General features: G+C 39.1%; 1 protein-coding gene across 1 annotated transcript; it reads right to left on the bottom strand.

The window, feature by feature from the left end:
* Positions 1-18,678: 18,678 nt before the first annotated feature.
* Positions 18,679-19,139, bottom strand: LOC148090365 (spermatid nuclear transition protein 3). Its single transcript, XM_087829480.1, has 2 exons — positions 18,996-19,139; positions 18,679-18,822 (listed from the first exon to the last, which is right to left on the bottom strand). Exons 1-2 carry the CDS (start codon positions 19,137-19,139, stop codon positions 18,679-18,681), a joined length of 288 nt encoding a protein of 95 aa, XP_087685606.1.
* Between the last annotated feature and the right edge of the window lie 353 nt (positions 19,140-19,492).

Here is a 19,492-nt window from a genome sequence, read left to right as displayed (position 1 = left end):
ACATGGGAGCCCACCACCAGTACTGCTAGGAGTGGACATGAAATGCCTGAGGATGCTGAGGCAAGGAGGAGGCCAATCATCAAGCTGGGGACTGGATGGCTGGGTGAGGGAGGCAGAAAGGGGAGCAAGTTTTTTGCACTTCACAAGGCCTCTAAAACCCCATTGCAGGACTAAAGGGTGAGATATAAAGAGCATGCACTTGAAGCCCATCCACTCACCCTCCTCACTGGCCAAAATATGGGAGGGCCCAGGAGGGCAATAACACTGATTATAAGCACTGGCACTCCAAAGTCTCTAGGAGCTACATGACCACCCCCCAAAACACACACCTACATATGGCTTATTAATTGGTGCAAAACTTTTTAGAATGGAAACAAGTTTGGGAGGCTCAGTCTCAGGTCCTCCATGGAATATGTGTGTTCTGTTTTGGGCAAATGCAGCTGCCTCTTGGCTTTTATGTCTCAACTGAGGGGCTACAGTAGGTGATTTCATAGGGATCTTCAAGGCTGGTCATGACATGGCTAAAACAAGTTCAGGGGCAATGAAATCACAATAAAAGCCCCCTATCCTTGCCTGAACCAGGTAAAACTGGGAATGGATTTCCCAAGCAGAGGACCCAGCAAGTATTCAACACAGTCGCCCTGCAATTGCAATGGATGTAATGAGAAGTTTCTAAATCTACTCCTGGCCTTAGAGACACTAGATTAGCCTTGAGCAAAGTGCTCATTATCCAAGTGACCCAAACACACTCCCTGCCTCCCTTGACACTAATGTCCTGGCTGATGCAAGTCCACTTTGTCATCGCACAGACAGCCTGTCAGCATCTTGTAATTAGGAAAAGGCTGTATCTGCCATTATCAAAAAGATCCATTTCACAAAGGCAGCTTCTGCATTTAAGTCAGTATTTCAAACAAAAAGATTTTAAATACCAAAATCCAGGCACTCCAGCAAGTCATGTCTTGATAACTTGGTCCTAGATGAGTCAGTATCCTTAAACTTACTTTCCTTTTGCTCTAGACAAGAAATTATCCTTCTTTTTATAGGACCAGGACCATTCAAACCTTTAAAGTACCTATTGTAAATATGGCTGAAAATAGAACTTGTGGATGGAAAAAATCTTGACTAAGACCATAGAAGGATATTACTTCTTAGACACAAAGGGTCCTCTTAACTAATATATATGTACACACACACAAACAGACACACACATGTTCTGACACTGGAAAAAAAAAACCTACAAAACTTATAAATAGGGATACTGTATGGTGAAGTTTCTGAATCACCATTTAATAAGAAGTCAAACATGATGGGCAAATAATCAATCAAAGTAAATGTGGTTACTCAAATCATGACCAGCCACCCACCCACTCATTTAGGATTCATAGCAATCAAGAGGCCTTTGCTACCCACAAAGTGAGCATTAAAAGTTCTGAAATGGGCATTGGGTATTTAAATAAGAATAATCAAGAGCCAAAGAAACTGCACACCTGACTTCCATTTTTGTTCTGTGAATCATTGACGAGATAAAGGACTGAGGGCTCTGTCACTAATCAAAGGAAACTTTCTTTTCCAGTGAGAGTCACATGATTTAATCTGCCAAATCTAAATGATGGCACATCTTAAATTAAGCTCTCAACTCTTCATACACTATTTGGAGAAAGAGGTGGATGCAACACAAAGGTAACAATATATATATATTTTTCATTTCACTGCAAAATTGCAGTATTTGTCACTAAACTCTCTTCCTAGAAGTCTCATGCATGAAGATGTAATCACTTCCTCCTGCAAGGACTTGAAGGAAAATAATTGAAGTGCTTCCTTCATTTCTATTCCTCATTTGTTTATATGAGGCTTACAGCTTATGGGCCAAAGTCAATTTGTTTGGGGTTGTTGTTTTTTTCTTTCTTTTTTTTATTAAATTAATTGGGGGGACAATGGTTAATATGAACATATAGGTTTCAGGTGTGGGTTTCTGTGTTAAAAGATCTGTATATTGCTCTGTGTGCCCACCACCCAAAGTCATATCTTCTCCCATCACCATATATTAAGCCTCCTTTAGCCCCCATCCCCACCCCCTCCCCTCTGGCATATACCACGCTGCTGTTTGTGTCCATGAGTTTCAGTTATATATCCCACATATGAGTGACATCATATGGTTCTTAGCTTTTTCTGACTGACTTATTTCACTCAGCATAATATTCTCAAGGTTCATCCATGTGGTTGCAAATGGCAGCGTCTCATCCTTTCTTATGGCTGAGGAGGATCCATTGTGCACATCTCCCACATGTTCTCTATCCAGTCCTCTGTCGCAGGGCACTTTGATTCTCTCCAAGTCTTGGATACTGTGAATAATGCTGCAATGAACATAGGGGTGCATATATCTTTGCGAACACATGTTTTTGAGTTTTTTAGGTATATACCCAGGAGAGGATTGCTGGGTCATGTGGTAGCTCCATTCTTAATTTTTTGAGGAATCGCCAGACTGCTTTCCATAGTGGTTGAACCAGTCTACATTCCCACCAGCAGTGAATGAGGGTTCCCTTTTTTTCCACAACTTCCCCAACTCTTGTTATTATTGTCTTGTGGATCACAGCCACTCTAACAGGCGTCAGGTGGTATCTCATTGTAGTTTTGATGTGCATTTCCCTAACTGCTAGTGAGGGTGAACATCTTCTCATATATCTATTGGCTGTTAGTATGTCTTCCTGGGAGAGGTGTCTGTTCAGGTCCTCTGCCCAATTTTTGACTGAGTTGTTTGTTTGGTGTTGAGTTTATGAGTTTATTAGATATTTTGGAAATTAAACCTTTGTTGGAGCTACTGTTTGCAAATATCATTTCCCATCTGGTTGGCTGCCTCTTTGTTTTGTTGTCAGTTTCTTTTGCTGAGCAGAAGGCTTTTCGTTTAATATAGTCCCATTCATTTATTTTTGCCTTTACTTCCCTTGTCTTTGGGGTCAAGTTCATAAAATGTTCTCTATGACCAAGGTCCCTAAGTTTGGACCTATGATGTTGTTTTTTCTATGTAACTTATTCTTTCAGGTCTCACATTTAGGTCTTTGATCCATTTTCAGTTAATTTTTTTACATTGGGACAAACTGTAATCCAGTTTCATTCTTTTGCATGTGGCTTTCCAGTTTTCCCAGCACCATTTATTGAAGAGACTATCTTTACTCCCTTGTGTGTTTCTGGCCCTTTTGTCAAAAATTATCTGTTCGTATACATGTGGTTTTATATCTGGGCTCTCTATTCTATTCCACTGATCTGTGTGTCCATTTCTGTGTCAATATCATGCTGTTTTGATTATCATAGCTCTGCAGTATAATTTGAAGTCAGGTAGCACAATACCTCCAGCTTCGTTCTTTTTTCTCAGGATTGCTTTGGCTATTCTGGGTCTTTTGTGGTTCCACACAAATCTGATGATTTCTTGTTCTATTTCTTTAAAAAATGACATTGGTATTTTGATGGGGATCCCATTCATTCTATATATTGCTTTGGGTAATATGGCCATTTTAACTATGTTGATTCTTCCAATCCATGAGCACAGGATATTTTTCCATTTTGTTGTTTCTTTTTCAATCTGTTTTAATAATACTTTGTACTTTTTAATATACAGGTCTTTCATGTTCTTTGTTAAGTTTATTCCTAAGTATTTTATCTTTTTGGTTGCAGTTGCAAAATGAATTGTTTTGGTTTTCTTTTTCTGAAGTTTTGTTGTTAGTATATAGGAAGGCAATGGATTTTGTATATTGATTTTGTGTCTTGCAACTTTACTGTATTTGTTTATTGTTTCTAATAGTTTTTTGGTGGACTCTTTAGGGTTTTCTATATGCAGAATCATTCGCCCGCCAAAAGGGACAGTTTTACTTCTTCCTTCCCTATTTGGATGCCTTTTATTTCTTTCTCTTGCCTTATTGCTCTGACTAGGACTTCCAGAATTATGTTGAATAAGACTGGTGAGAGTGGACATCCTTGTTTTGTTCCTGATCTTAGAGGAAACCTTTCAGTTTTTTACCATTGAGTATGATATAAGCTGAGGGTTTATCATATATGGCCTTTATTATGTTAAGGAACTTTCCTTCTATTTCTATTTTATTGAGTGTTTTAATCATAAATGGATGTTGTACCTTATCAAATGCTTTTTCTGCATCTATTGATAAGATCATATAATTTTTACCTTTCTTTTGTTAATGTGGTGTATTACACTGATTGGCTCACGTATGTTGAACCATCCTTGTGCCCCTGAAATAAATCCCACATGATTGTGATGTATTATTTTTTTGATGTCCTGCTGGATTCGATTTGCTAGTATTTTGTTTAGGATTTCTGCATCTTTATTCATCAGAGATATTGGTCCGTAGTTTTCTTTTTGTGTGTTATCCTTGCCAGGTTTTGGTATCAGGGTTATATTGGCCTCATAAAATGTGTTAGGAAGTACTGACTCTTTTTCAATTTTTTTGGAAGAGTTTGAGGAGGATAGGTAACAAATCTTCTTTGAATGTTTGGTAGAATTCACTGGTAAAGACATCTGGTTCTGGATATTTGGGGGGGAGGGTTGATGGTTGTTTCAATTTCCTTACTGATGATTGGTCTATTTAGATTTTCCGATTCTTCATGGTTTAGTCTAGGAAGGTTGTATATTTCTAAGAACTTATCCATTTCTTCTGGGTTATTGAATTTGGTAGCATATAGTCCTTCATAATATTCTAGTGTGATCCTTTGTATACCTGTGATCCTTTGTATACCTGTGACTTCTCTCTCATTTCTGATTTTGTTTTATATGAGTCTTTTCCTCTCTTTCCTTAGTGAGTTCAGCCAGGGGTTTGTCAATTTTATTAATCTTTTCAAAGAACCAGCTCTTTGTTTTATTAATTTTTTGTATAGTCTTTTTGTTCTCTATTTCATTCCATTCTGCTCTAATTTTTATGATTTTCTTTCTTCTGCTGACTGTGGGCTGCTTTTGTTCTTTTTCTAGATCTTTAAGATGTGATGTTAGGTTGTTTACTTGGGATTTCTCTTGTTTCTTGAGATAGGCCTTTAAGGATATAAACTTCCCTCTTATTACTGCTTTTGCTGCATCCCAGGAGATTTGATATGTTGTATTGTCATTCTCATTTGCCTCTATATAATTTTTGATCTCATCTTTTATTTCTCCTTTGACCCAGTCATTATTTAGTAGTATGTTTTTTAATCTCCATGTATTTGTGGGTTTCTTTACTTCCTTATTGCAGTTGACTTCTAATTTCAAGGCATCATGGTCAGAGAATATGCTTGGTACAATTTCAATCTTCTTGAATTTGTTGATGCTAGTTCCACGACCCAACATATGGTCCATCCTTGAGAATGTTCCATGTGCCCTGGAAAAGAATGTATAATCTGATGTTCCAGGATGAAAAGTTCTGTGAATGTCAGTTATGTCCATTTGATCTAATGTGTCATTTAAGGCTGATATTTCTTTATTGATTTTCTGTCTGGTTGATCTGTCTAGAGCTGTCAATGGAATATTAAGGTCCCCAACTATGATTGTGTTTTGATCTGTTTCCCCCTTTAGTTCTGTGAGTAGTTGCTTTATGTATTTAGGTGCTCCTTGGTTGGATGCATATATATTAAGGAGTGTTGTATTTTTTTGATGTAGCACCCCCTTTATCATTATAAAGTGCCCATCTTTGTCTCTTGTTATCTAGAAGTCTATTTTGTCAGATATAAGTATGGCTACACCTGCTTTTCTGTGGATGTTATTTGCTTGAAGAATAATTTCCCACCCTTTTACTTTGAATCTATCTTTGTCTTTGCAGCTTAGATGCCTGTCTTGTGTGCAGCGTATGGTTGGGTTTTGTTTTTTGATCCACTCTGCTACTCTGCCTCTTTATTGGTGAATTCAGACCATTTACATTTAGGGTAATTATTGATTATGAGGGTTTCTTGTAGCCATGTTATCTCTTGTTTTCTGGTAGCTCTGTGCCTCCACTGGTTCTTTTCCTTTGTACTTCTGTGTGCTGTTTTTGTTTGGAGGTGTTTCATTCTTTTTTCCTCTGAGTCCTCTTTTATTAAGCTATTGTCTTGGTCTGGGGATTTTTGTGTGTGGTTACCATTAGGTTTATAAAAATAAAATTGCATATGCAAAATAATTTTTTCTTTCTTTTGAGGGCATCTGATGTTGATGCTCCTTTGCCAGTTCAGACCTTTACCCCCTCCTCCTTTATGTTTTTGTTGTCACAAAGTATCCTTGTTTATGCTGTAAGGGTTTTGGTGATCTTACTCATCATGCTGTGACCTTGTCTTTTTTGCTTCAGGTAGAGTAACTCCCTTGAGTATTTCCTGCAATGGAGGTTTTCTGGTAATAAAATCTCTCAGCTTCTGTATGTCTGGGAAGGTCTTTATTTCTCCTTCGTACTTAAAGGATAATTTTGCTGGATATATTATTCATGGCTAGTAATTTCTCTGTCAGATGTTTGAATATTTGGTACCACTCTCTTCTGGCTTATAGAGTTTCTGCTGAGAAGTCAGATGAAATTCTGATGGGTTTTCTTTTTTTGGTCACTTCTCTCTTTTCCCTGGCTGCTTTGAGAATTTTTTCTTTGTCATTAATTTTTGACAGTTTTAATACAATATTCCTTGGAGAGGGCCTCTTTGTATTGAAGTAATTAGGTATTCTGTTTGCTTCTTGGATTCAAGAGTCCAGTTTTTTCCATAGGTTTGGGAAGTTCTCAACCACTATTTGTTTGAATAGGCTCTCTGTTCCCTTTTCCCTTTTCTTCTTCTTCCGGAATGCCTATTTTTCTAATATTGCTTTTTCTGATGGAGTGAGATAGTTCTTGTAGAGCTCTTTCATTTTCCTTTATACTCAGCTCTCTCTCTTCTTCCCCCTGCACCATTTCTAGATTCCTATCTTTGATATCACTAATTCTTTCCTCCATCTAGCTGGCTCTGTTTTCTATGCTCAGTAGCTCATTCCTAATTTCCTTAATTGCATGCTTTATTTTCAGGATTTCTGATTGGTCCTTTATAAAGTTTCAATCTCTTTGGTAAAATATTTGTTTTATTCATTGATTTGTTTTCTGAGTGCACTGAATTCCCTGTTTGTATTTTCTCACATCTTGTTGAGTATTTTCAGAATTGCAACCTTGAAATCTCTGTCATTTATATCACATATTTCCATGTGTTCCATGGGGCCCCTCTGGAGAATGCTGTCAATAGAGGCAGAGAGAGCGCCATATATTCTGCACTTAGACCTAAACTTCCTCAGCTAAGGAATTCTCTTCAGGCCTTTTGAAATAGCCTTCTGGTTGGACTTCCTCCTTAATGTGTACCCAACTGCCCTAAGAAGCAGCAGCTACTTATTTTGTTCAAGGCAAGCTTTCTAATCAAATAGGCATTATCTCCACAACAGCCAAGAGAGATCTTTCACTGATGAACATAAAAGCTCAGACAAACCACAAATACCCTCTTAATCAAGTCAGTCCAACAGAGGAAGTTATGGTTATGTCAGTTTCCCTTGCTACGTACAGCTGCAACACTGACTTATACTACTTATTTCACATACTATGTGTGTCATGGATTATAACAGATGGTGTTTGTGATGCATGCAAAAGCTTTAGATAGCCAAATGTTGTAGCCATGGACATTTTCCAAAGAGGAGACAAAAACAACAGCAACAAAAATCATATCACCAGTGAAAATCTGAAGTGTTTATATTACTTACTTCTGTGGCAAAATAGAGAACATCTGATTCCTGCAATAGTTCCACTGAATAGGAGAATCCAGCTAAGTGCCAAGGGGCTAATGCCACTGGAAAGCTCTATCTAATGGGTGTACTCTCACCCTTTTTATATGAGTTATTACCTATAAGAGGTGAAAGTACAGAATCTAGGCCTTCTCATCCTGACAACAGATCTGAAACTTCCTATACTTGCCAAGGTTACCAGCTTCATGGGTGGACTATTCTGATAGGAAATCCTGTTCCAATAGAATACCCAAGATTTCTTTCCTGTAACTTATATAACAAGTGGGGGTCATCACTTCCACCCCCTTACTTCCCAGCTAGGCTCTTGAGTCCCAGATACAGAGGGAGTCAGCCAAGGTCACATGACTAGGTAATGACTTGACCTAGCCTTCTAAACTGAGGCACCCACCAGTGTCATCACACACCTAAAGGCAAGCAGCAAGCACCTACTCATGTTTTCACCAATTTCCCAAGACCCACCTGACCCACTTATTCCTGACCTGCTCCTACTCTAATATTCTTGTGACTCTTGCCTGCCTCTAGACCTTCAAACTTGGGCTTTGATTTTGTCCAGCTCTCTGTAAAGAACTTAGGCTTGCCCAGCCGGGCGTGGCTCAGTGGTTGAGCATCGACCTAGGATCCAGGCAATCGCTGTTCGATTCCCGGTCAGGGCACATGCCCGGGTTGCGGGCTACAGCCGATCAATGACTCTCATCATTGATGTTTCTGTCTGCCTCCCTCTCCTTTCCTCTCTCTGAAATCAATAGAGATATATTAAAAAACAAACAAACAAACAAACAAACAAAAAAACTTAGGCTTGCCTCCCCACCCTGGCCTACACCTTTGGTTCCATTGGCTCCAACACCCAATCACAGAAATCCCTTCCAAGTCATGGCCTAGCCAATCCAAGTGATGGCTCAACCACCTCTAAAGTGGAGGAGATTCAGGCAGAGGCAAAACCAAGACCAAAGTCTAGATCTCCTCACTCTAAGATCAATGAACTTTCTACCACATTATACTCCCTACCCCTGCACCTGCACTGCTGTTATTTCCACCTTCGAAACAGCCAGTAAATCCAGTTCCTCTCTTTAGTTTTCATATGCCCCAACCAACCCTACCTGAACTCTCCCTCCTCTACATGAATAATCCCCAGCCTCCTCAAACTGGCCTCATAATTCATGGTTTTGAGATCTCAGTGGGCTCATAAACTCAATCATCATCCTTTAAAAAATAAAAAATAGAGACTACTTTGGATACATCACTTATATGTAGACTATTTGCTTATATCAATGAAGCTCTTATTATGGTCTCATTTTCATCAGCTGCATGTCACATTACACTAAGTTGTGGTCAACTAAAACTCCAGGATTATGTTCAAAATCAGAATCCTTGCTTAGGAATGTTCAAATAATGACAAGAGAACAGTGATTTTTTTCTCTTGAGTCTCCAAACTGGGATTTTGTAAATTCAGGGACACCATAAGCTATGTTCTACACCAGGTAAAGTTCATCTGCAATAGGAGAGTTTGGAGCCAGTAAGAAATGATCAGAGGGGTGTGTGTGTGTGTGTGTGTGTGTGTGTGTGTGTGTGAGAGAGAGAGAGAGAGAGAGAGAGAGAGAGAGAGAGAGAGAGAGAGAGAGAGAGAGAGAGGAGAAGGAGAGGAAAAGAAAGCACTATCCCATGCTTGTATGTGAGCTTGCGTTCACTGGTGCTATTCTCTTGCATGCTTAAGCTAGGAAGGAAGGTTTCTGTCATTTACAACCAAAAGAAACTTGACTGCAAGTTCCTTGAGACCTTAACTTGGCAGGTTTCTTCTCCCTTCACATTGCTGAGTTACAGTCAGTATGGAGCCTTTTCTTGCTGAAGGAGGTGGAAGACCAGGTATCTGGACAGTAGGAGGGGTAGAGTGAAGACTAAGTGTGATAATGTTAGAGACCAAGTCTTCTGCTTCATTTTGTTGAGTACCAGAACAAGCGTTCCCTGGGCTCCTCCACAGGTAATTCTCATTCCATGAAGCTCAGATGAGAGTGCCTTACTGCTATCAAAGATTTCAATTCCAGATGGCAATCTCTGCAGAAGATGGGTTCCTGGGGTAGAAAAGTGTTGACAAAAATTGCAGGTCGGTGATACAGTCTGAATTTGTCTTGTTCCCAGGCTCTGCATAATGCAGGACCACTAATTGAAAGTGTGAAATGAAACACCATCTGTGTTCTGCCAAACAATATCTGAGAAACCTAGAGCTGGTGATAGCACAAACTAAATATTTGTAGTGATCGGCAGCAAGATAATTAAGTTGAATCTTCCAAGTGCCTTGGGCTCTTCCTCTTTTAAAGAGCTCTGTGCACAAATGAGAAAGGGATTTGGCTGTCAGCCAACTAGTCACACAAGAACAACTTCCAAGTCAGCTGTTGCTAAAATGGGCAGCACTGCCCAGAAAGATGGTCAGTATGATGTTGAGTAGAGAGCAGTGTCCTTGGCATAACTGTTCCCAGTGTGGCTAAGATGCAGTCAAGCAGTAACTGTTACTATTAGTACGCCAGCTAATAGCTTTGCAGTTGTAAACTCACTCAGATGGGATTATGTGATCCTACTAATATAGTAGTGCTGGAGTGAGCTTTGCTCAATTACGTACTTGGCCTCAAGCCTTCTATTCAAGTCATTACAACAGTGTCTCACAAACTCATCTAGCAAGAAATCTGGTATTTCTTCCTACACTAGTCCTAGAAAGCCACCAAAGAAAACTTATTTGCTCACTGAGTTTGTACTTTCTTGCTTCATTTCAGGGAATTATGTTTCTGGAAGCACAAAAGGATGAGATACAGAAACATAATGTTACCCATATAACCCAGGAAATACAGTTCTTACATATTTATAAATCCTTTCTGCACACTAATTGATTACTAATCTTTTGGAAGAAATGCTAACAGCCCAGATGGCAATAATCTTAAAGAAGGTGAGCTAGTAAATGGCTTAATATTAAGCTGAATAATAACAATGAAGAGGGACTCACAGGCCCACTGTGGTATTCACCTAAATGGAAAGAAATCTTTTTTGTAAATTTTTAGCAACTACTTTCCCACTAAAGAGCCTTTGATGAAGCAGCCTGCTCATCTAGTTACTGATCATCTGGGAGTCTGTACTTGGCCCCTTGGAACTATTTTAAAAAGCACAGAAAATAAATATGTGGTGCTCATCAAATTAACATTGTTTGGGGGAATGAAGCACTTCATAACTCCTTCAGGAACAATATCATGAAAAAAGTGTGAGGCAATCACAGAGAGGGACTGAGATTTTAGCAAATGTTCTAAGCACTGTCTTTCATATAACTGTTGTATCACAAAAGCTACTTGAAGAATGGACTTGACACTGCTTCAGCGAATAAGCTGGGGTACTATATTCACACTGAGGCCTTCTGATGCTAAATTTTGTAGGCTACTACACATCCAAACACAACTCATGGATCTCTGTTCTCAAAGCAAGATAACAACTACCCTTAATAAATGTACAATTACCCTAGAGACAGACAGCCAAGTACATGAGAAAGTATGTCAGGAGGCTGAGAATCCTTGCCAAATAAGTGACAAAGATAAAGCAAGCATCTGGCTCTTTTTTTCTAGAACTGTCTTGACATTAAATACCCTACTGGATAGTATCACCATAAACCCATCAAGTGTCCTAGAAATGGCAATGTTTCAGCAAATGGTGACAGAATTGAGTCAGTAATCATAGCAATACCAACTTCAACAACTCACAGAGGTCACAGCTCAGATCATGTGTCCTTAGTCCTTCACTGATAGACAACATAGTGCTCCAGCTTTGAGAAAGACATTCCTTATAGGTTGGTGTTTCTACTGGAGGTCTTTGATTGATAGACAACAGAAAAGGATTCAGAGTAACTTAAGTAAAAATTAGAATGCATTAGAAGATTATAGGGAATCTCATAAGATCACAGGAAAACTAAAGAATCAAAATTGTAAGAGCCAGGAACCAGGGAGTTCCAGAGAGTCTGGGACCACTCAGCATCTTCGCCCAAGAGCATACCACCACTGAAATTCATTCACTTATCCAGTACATAATTACAAGTGCCTACCATGTGCCAGGCACAGTTCTAAATGTTAGGGAGATAGCAGTAAACAAAATACACGACGTCCCCATTCTCACGGGGCTTTCATTCCAGTAGGGGGAGACAGATAATAACAGTAATAATCACAATGGTGGTGGTAATAGCTCCCATTTTTGAGCATCTGCTCTGTGACTAACACTATGCTAATGTTTTACCTATTCATACATTTATTGAACAAACATTTATTGAGCCCTAGTATGCCAGGAATTGTCCCAAGTACTGAAAATACAGCCATGAACAAAACCAATAAGAATCCCTGCCCTCATGCAGCTGACATTGTAGTGAAACAAATAAGTTCACTCCCCCCACACAAACCCCTAGAAAGCACCACATAATTAGCTATGGTAAGGTTATGGATATGCCCCATGCTTTACCAAGGCAGTAAGAGGGAGAAGAGTAGGCATCCAGATTTACTGTTTAATTAACAGTAAATATAGTGAGAGAAGAGTCTCTAAAAAGAAATCAGGAAACTGTGAGAAAAGGAAATAGATGTTAGGTAGAAAAAAAATCCATTCTAGTGTATAAGACATGGGAGATGTACCAGATCATTAGTAAAATTATACCAGAAACTAGATTGTCTATAAACAGAAAACAATGTTTTAGACTGCTTGAGAAGTCTAGCTCCAAGATTTACAAAGTTAGCTGTAGGATCATGGGCAAATTATTTAACCTCTCTATGCCTCAGTGTCCTCATCTGTGAAATGGGTGATATTAATATCTGCCAGTAATGATGTCATAAGGAGTAAATGAGTTAATGTTTGTGAAGTGTTTAGAACAGTCCCTGTAAATATAATAAGTACTCTGTAAACAGAATAGAATAATACTAATTGATGGAAAGATATTCATAGTATATTATGTGGAAAAAATAGTTTTCAAAATGAGTGCCCAGCATAATCCCAGTTTTTATTTTTTAAAAGTAATAGTTACTGTAGAAGGTAGGTAGAAGGATGTATAATGTAAGAAACATGTATATCAAATGGTTTGCAGCTGGGATTGGGAGATATAGATAATTATTCCTTCTTTTCTCCATTTCTCGTATTTTCTAAATTTCTAGTGTTAATATTTATTACTATTTTAATTTTTAAGTTATTAGAAAAGCATCTATACTCAAGCACATATACACATCAAAATATTAGTAAAAGGCATGTATTGGTAGATGGGGAAGTGATCAAATGCAAACATGTTTAAATTGCTTACAACTTAACGTTACTTAGTAAGGCACACTGAGAGGAGAAAAGTCAGAGGAAATTCCTGGCTCTGAAATAATTATAATAAAAGCTCTGTAGTTATTACTGACAGGCTAATACTACATTAGAAGAAAAATAATCAACAAGAAGAATGACACCTGCATACTGTGGTTCCACAATCCCTAGAGATAAAGACTCTCATGCCTAACAAGACAAACCCCAACATTCTTTAAAGACAGACAAGGTTCCTAGAAACCTGTAAGACAATATAAACTGATTTAACACACATGTAATTGGAATTATAGGAACAGAAGGGAGGAACAAGACAAACACACACACACACATACATGACAACAAACTTCTCATTAGAAGCTATGCAAGCCAGAAAACAATGTAACAACTTTAAAGTGCTGAAAAAACTGTTTACTTAGAATTTTATACCCAGGGTAAAGATCTTTCAGAAATAAAAGCAAAATAAAGAAAACAAAAATCTGATATTATTCATTGCCATCAGACCTGCACTACAAGAAATGTTAAAGAGATTTCAACAAGCAGGAGGAAAATGATACCAGATGAAAATATGAATCTATACACAGAAATGAAGAGAACTTGAAAGGCTAAATATATGGGTAAATATTTAAACAATGTCTTCACTTTTTTTTAATCTCTTTAAAAATTATGAATAGTTATTGCTTAGAGCAATAATAACTATACATTGTAGTGTTAATGATATATGTAGTTCTTTTATTTGTATCTCTATAATGATGGGTGTTAGCTAAACCAATTGTGGCAATTATTTCACAGTCCACTGAACTGTATGGGTACACTTATATGTGAATTTTTTAAATTGACCTGCACAGTTCAACTGAGCCACACATTTCAAACCCACACTGCTCAAGGATCAACTCCATGACTGGAAATCCACATATATGGAGGGCAAATTGTAGTTATATGTGGATTGAACTGTGTGTGAGGGCAGTGCTCTTAACCCCCATGTTATTCAAAGGTCAGTTGAATGTGTAAATCAAACCATCAGGTTGTACACCTTATACTTATACAGTGATGTATGTGAATTCTTTCTCAATAAAACTGAATAAAATAATGTAGAAGTAAAATATATGAAAATGATATGATCAATAGTAACAAAAGTGGAAGAATATTTTTGTAAGGTTCCTACAATTTATTAAGGGATATAATATTATTTGAAGATAGGTCATGATAAGATAAAGATGCATATTGCAAATATTAGATCAACTACTAAAAAGATAAAACTAAGAGGAGGAGCTAATAAGCCAAGAGAGGAAATTAAGTAGAATGCTAATAAAATACTCAAGTAATACGCAACAAATTACATGGAATGTAAATGGTGTAAACACTTCAATTATTGTCAGGAAGGAGGAGGAAAAGGAAGAGAAGTAACAGATGACTGTGTATTGCTGATAGTTTCCTGTTTCTTTTATATAACATTGTCACCAGAAAGGGATCAGGACTGAGGCAGGTCTGCTCCAGTACAGTCTGGAATGTGTGGGTTCTTGTCTTCATGCAGGAAAGATTTCACAGCACAAGACCTGGTGATTTTGAGAGTACTTTTGTTAAAGCTGAGAACAGTGAGCCCTGCAGGCATGGCTCAGCAGTTGAGCATCAACCTAGGATCCAGGAGATCGTGGTTTGATCCCTGGTCAGGGCACATACCCAGGTTGTGGGCTCGATCCCCAGACAGGGGTCTGCAGGAGGCAGCAAATCAATGACAACTCTCTCACCACTGATGTTCCTCTCTCTCTCTCTCTCTCTCTCTCTCCTCCTCCTCCTCCTCCTCCTCTCCTTTCCTCTCTCTGAAATCAATAAAGATATATTTTTTAAAATGCTGGGGACAGTGAAACAAAGGAAGGGCTTAAGATAGTTGAGGCAAGATCATAGCAACATGAGTGAGCCTAGGGGGAGCTTCCTTCGTCCTTTGGAAATAGGAAGAGGAAAGACTAGATGTGGCTGCCTTGGCCCTTTAGAAAGTCTCAGAGGCAGAAGTGAGCCAGCTAGCTGGGCTGTGTGCTCTCAGGAAACAAGTTACAGAAGCAAAAGGACAGCCCTTAGAGACGGGTTCAGGGGGTTAGCCTGGGATGAGCTGCTGCTGCCCACTTCTTCTCTGGTTGCAAGTCTCCTAGGAACCTTTAGAGTTTAAGAGAAAGAAAGCAAAAATATATGCTTGAGGAAAGAAGGGGTGGAGAGAGCATGCACTGGGTCCTTTGTCTTAAGGGTTTTCTAAAGGTGGGGATTTTAGGGGAGGATCTCAATAGAATATTCATAAGCTTTCCAAGTGTATCTTTGATATGCTGATGCATCAAAATGAGCATAGAGAGAGGTCAGGGTCATTTTCTGGTCAGTTTCACCTTCAAAGAATGTCCTTGAAGAGGGACAAGGACTGAGGTGGGTCTGCCTCATCATGGTCTGAAATGTTTAAACCTTTGCTCCTAGGTGTCCTCGGTTAGGGAAAGTAAGATCTTGTGATTTATTACCTGGCTGTAAATGGCTTGGCCATATGTTTAGCTATCTGTCTCAGTTTCCCCATTCCACTTGCCAAGAAATTTTTCTATCTTCTTAACAACCTGCCTCAACAGGATACAAAATTAACATCAGAAATCAATGTCATTTTTATACACCAATAATGAACACTCAGAAAGAGAAACTATAAAAACAATTCCATTTACCATTGCAACAACAAAAAAATAAGATACCTAAGAATAAACTTAACCAAGGAGGTAAAAGACCTGTATTTGGAAAACTACAGGACATGGAAAAAAATACAGAGGAAGATATGAATAAGTGAAAAATATACCATGTTCATGGATTTGGAAGAATTAACATCATTAAAACACCCATACTACTCAAAGCAATCTATAGATACAATACAATCCCTATTAAAATATCATTGGCATATTTCACAGATCTACAACAAATATTCCAAAATTTTATATGGAACCAAAAAAGACCCTGAATAGCCACAGCAATCTTTATATATATCTTTATTGATTCCAGAGAGAGGGATGGAGAGGGAGAGGGAGAGAGGGAGGGGGAGGGGGGGAGAGAGAGAGAGAGAGAGAGAGAGAGAGAGAGAGAGAGAGAGAGAGACATCAATGATGAGAGAGTCATTGACTGGCTGACTCTTGCATGCCCCCGATTGGGGATTGAGCCCAAAACCTCGGGCATGTGCCCTGACCGGGAATCAAACCTTGATCTCCTGGATCATAGGCTGATGCTCAACCACTTGAGCCATGCTGGCCAGGCAGCAATCTTGAGAAAGAAGAACAAAGTTGGAGGGAACACAAAACCAGATATCAAACTATACTACAAAACTATTGTAATCAAAACAGTGTGGTACTGGCACAAGAACAGGCATATGGGTCAATGGAAGAGAACAGAAACCGCAGAAACCTACCTATGCCGTTATGGTCAATTAATATTTGCCAAAGGAGGCAAGAGCATACAATGGAGTAAAGACAGTCTCTTCAATAAATGGTGTTGGGAAAATTGGGCAGGTACATGCAAAAAAAAAAAAAAATCCAACTAGACCACCAGCTTACACCATACACAAGAATAAATCCAATGGATAGAATACTTAAATGTAAGTCATGAAACCATAAAAATCCTGGAATAAAACACAGGCCATAAAATCACAGACATCTCATGTAGTAGAATTTTCAACAATACATCTCTTAGGGCAAGAGAAACAAACAAACAAACAAATGGAACTACATCAAACTAAAAAGCTTCTGCACGGCAAAAGAAACCGTCATCAAAATGAAAAGGGAACCCACTGTATGGAAGAACATATTTCCCAGTGATACTTCTGATCAGGGGTTAATTTCCAAAATATATAAAGAAGTCATTCAACTCAACACCAGGAAGACAAACAATCCAATTAAAAAATGGGAACAGGACCTGAATAGGCACTTCTCCAAAGTGGACATGCAGATGGTCAATAGACATATGAAAAAATGCTCAGCATTACTAATCATCAGAGAGATGCAAATTAAAATAAGGAGACATCACTTCACAACAGTCGGAATGTCTACCATCAATAAATCAACAAACAAGTGCTGGCAAGGATGGGCAGAAAAGGGAACCTAGTACACTGCTGGTGGGAATGCAAAGTGATCCAGCCACTATGGAAAACAGTATGGAGTTTCCTCAAAAACCAGTGGGGCGTATGTGGAAAGCAGCCTGCAGATGTTTCTCTCTCATCGATGTTTTGCTCTCTCACTCCCTTCCTCTCTCTCTAAGAAATCAATGAAAACTTTAAGAAATGGAACTGCCTTTTGACCCAGTGATCCTACTTCTGGGAGTATATCTTAAAAACCCCAAAACACTGCCCGGCCAGGAGTGGCTTAGTGGTTGAGCATCGACCTAGGATCCAGGAGATCGGGGTTCAATTCCCAGTCAGGGCACATGCCTGGGTTGCGGGCTGCAGCTGATAAATGACTTTCTCATCATTGATGTTTCTATCTCTCTCTCTCCCTCTCCTTTCCTCTCTGAAATCAGTAAAGATTTAAAAAAAAAAAAAAAAAAACACTAATCAAACAATAAATCAAACAATATATGCACCCCTATATTAATAGCAGCATTATTTACTATAGCTAAGATCTGGAAACAGCCCAAGTGCCCATCAGTTGATGAGTGGATAAAAAAAGCTGTGCTACATTTACACAGTGGAATACTATGCAGCTATAAAAAAGAGGGAGCTCTTACCATTTGTGGCAGTATGAATGGACCTGGAAATTATTATACTAAGAGAAATAAGCCAGTCAGCGAAAGACAAATATCACATGATCTCACTTATATGTGGAATCTACTGAACAAAATAAGCTGATGAACAAAATAGGTCTTGAGACATGGAAGCATGACACAAATTATTGATTCTCAGGGGAAGGGGTGTGGGGTACGAGAAGAGATTAACCAAAGAATTTATATACATATATGCATAGCCTATGGACAGAGACAACAGTGTGGTGAAGGACTGGGGTAGGGCAGGGGGCTGGGAGGGGGAGGCAAAGGGGGAGGGAAGTGGGGTACATCTGTAATACTGTCAACAATAAAGATAAATTTTAAAAAAGAAAGGGTTCTGGAGATGGGTTGCACAAGGTAAATGTACTTTTAACATTACTGAAAAGTACACTTAAAAATGGCTAAGTTGGTTTTATCTTATGTCTGTTTTAGAAAAATTTAAAAAATTTTTAAAGAAAAATTTTATGAAGTAAAAAGCAATGTTGACGTCGAGAGAGAGAGAGAGAGCGAGAGAGAGAGAGAGAGCAACCAAGCCCTTTTTTCTCTTTGCCCATGGGTTAAAATATTAAGAATGGGTATTTGTCTTCTGGGCTCAGTCCTCACCCAGTCTCCAATGTCTGGCTATTTGTGTACCTGCCAGTGTGGCTCCCAACTCTCCTTAACCTCACTTTCTCCTTTCTCACAGGTCTTCTTCCTTTAGATCGGAGGACTTGCACACATACACACATATACCTCCTGGAATAGGGGATTTTCAAAACTTGTTGGTTTTATTTTAATCATCCCATCTCTGTTTCATGATGGTGTTGTATATTATAGGTGTGTCATTTTGTAGGGCCTCCTTGGCCTGGCCTCAGTGTTTTCAGCTTAGGCTACTATTCAGTCTTTGCTAATGGCCGAAACTTCTTGGCCTTTTTCACTCTCTTCACCTTCTTTGGAACTTCTGTACTAGTACAAGAGGATTTTTTTCTTGGACTCCCATGAAGCAGTCTTTTTATTCCCCTCTGTATCTTCTTCAGCTAGGACAACAGGGATGGGAGGAAGAAGATGGCAACAGAATGGAAAGGAGGGTTTCATGAGAAGGGACACAGGCTAATGAAGGGTTTTATGCCAAACAATGAATGGGTGGGAGTCTTGGGGGGAAGGTAATCAATGGGAAAGAAAAGGAGGAGCTTGGATGAGGTGGTCTCACCTTGCCACTATCTCTGGACCTGGGTTGACAGGGGTTCTTCCTCTTCTTCCTCCGTTTTGAGATTGCAGTTGATTGTCCTGTGCCTGGGGTTGCATGTTCTATAACTCTGCTATGTTCCTCCTTTTTCCTGGTAACTTTAGCCATGTTGAACTGTCCCTGTGGTCTTCTCCAGAGCTCCTAGTCAAGCTATGAGATACCCTTTGCTAGGACGATGAAGAGCCACACCCGTCAGCTTTGTTTGTTCAGCTAGGCAGTAGGTGATAGGGGGAGGGCCTCAGACATCACAAAGCACAAGTCCTGGCTCCTCCCTGGGGATGGGGATGCTGGGGAAACCAAGATATTCTGGTTGGAGTTAGAGAGTGGGCATTTCCTGAACATTCCCCTAAAGAACTTTCTCAAGCTGGCCTGCCATCCCTTTTTCTTATCTGCACACATGGCAGGAAGAGGATGTTTCCTTCAAGCCCTTCCCTTTAGCCACTCCCATTTTTTGTTTTATT

The sequence above is a fragment of the Miniopterus natalensis genome, chromosome X (assembly GCF_054644295.1).
Source record: "Miniopterus natalensis isolate mMinNat1 chromosome X, mMinNat1.hap1, whole genome shotgun sequence".
Classification (NCBI taxonomy): Eukaryota; Metazoa; Chordata; class Mammalia; order Chiroptera; family Miniopteridae; genus Miniopterus; species Miniopterus natalensis.
This window is presented reverse-complemented; position numbering and strand designations above follow the sequence as displayed.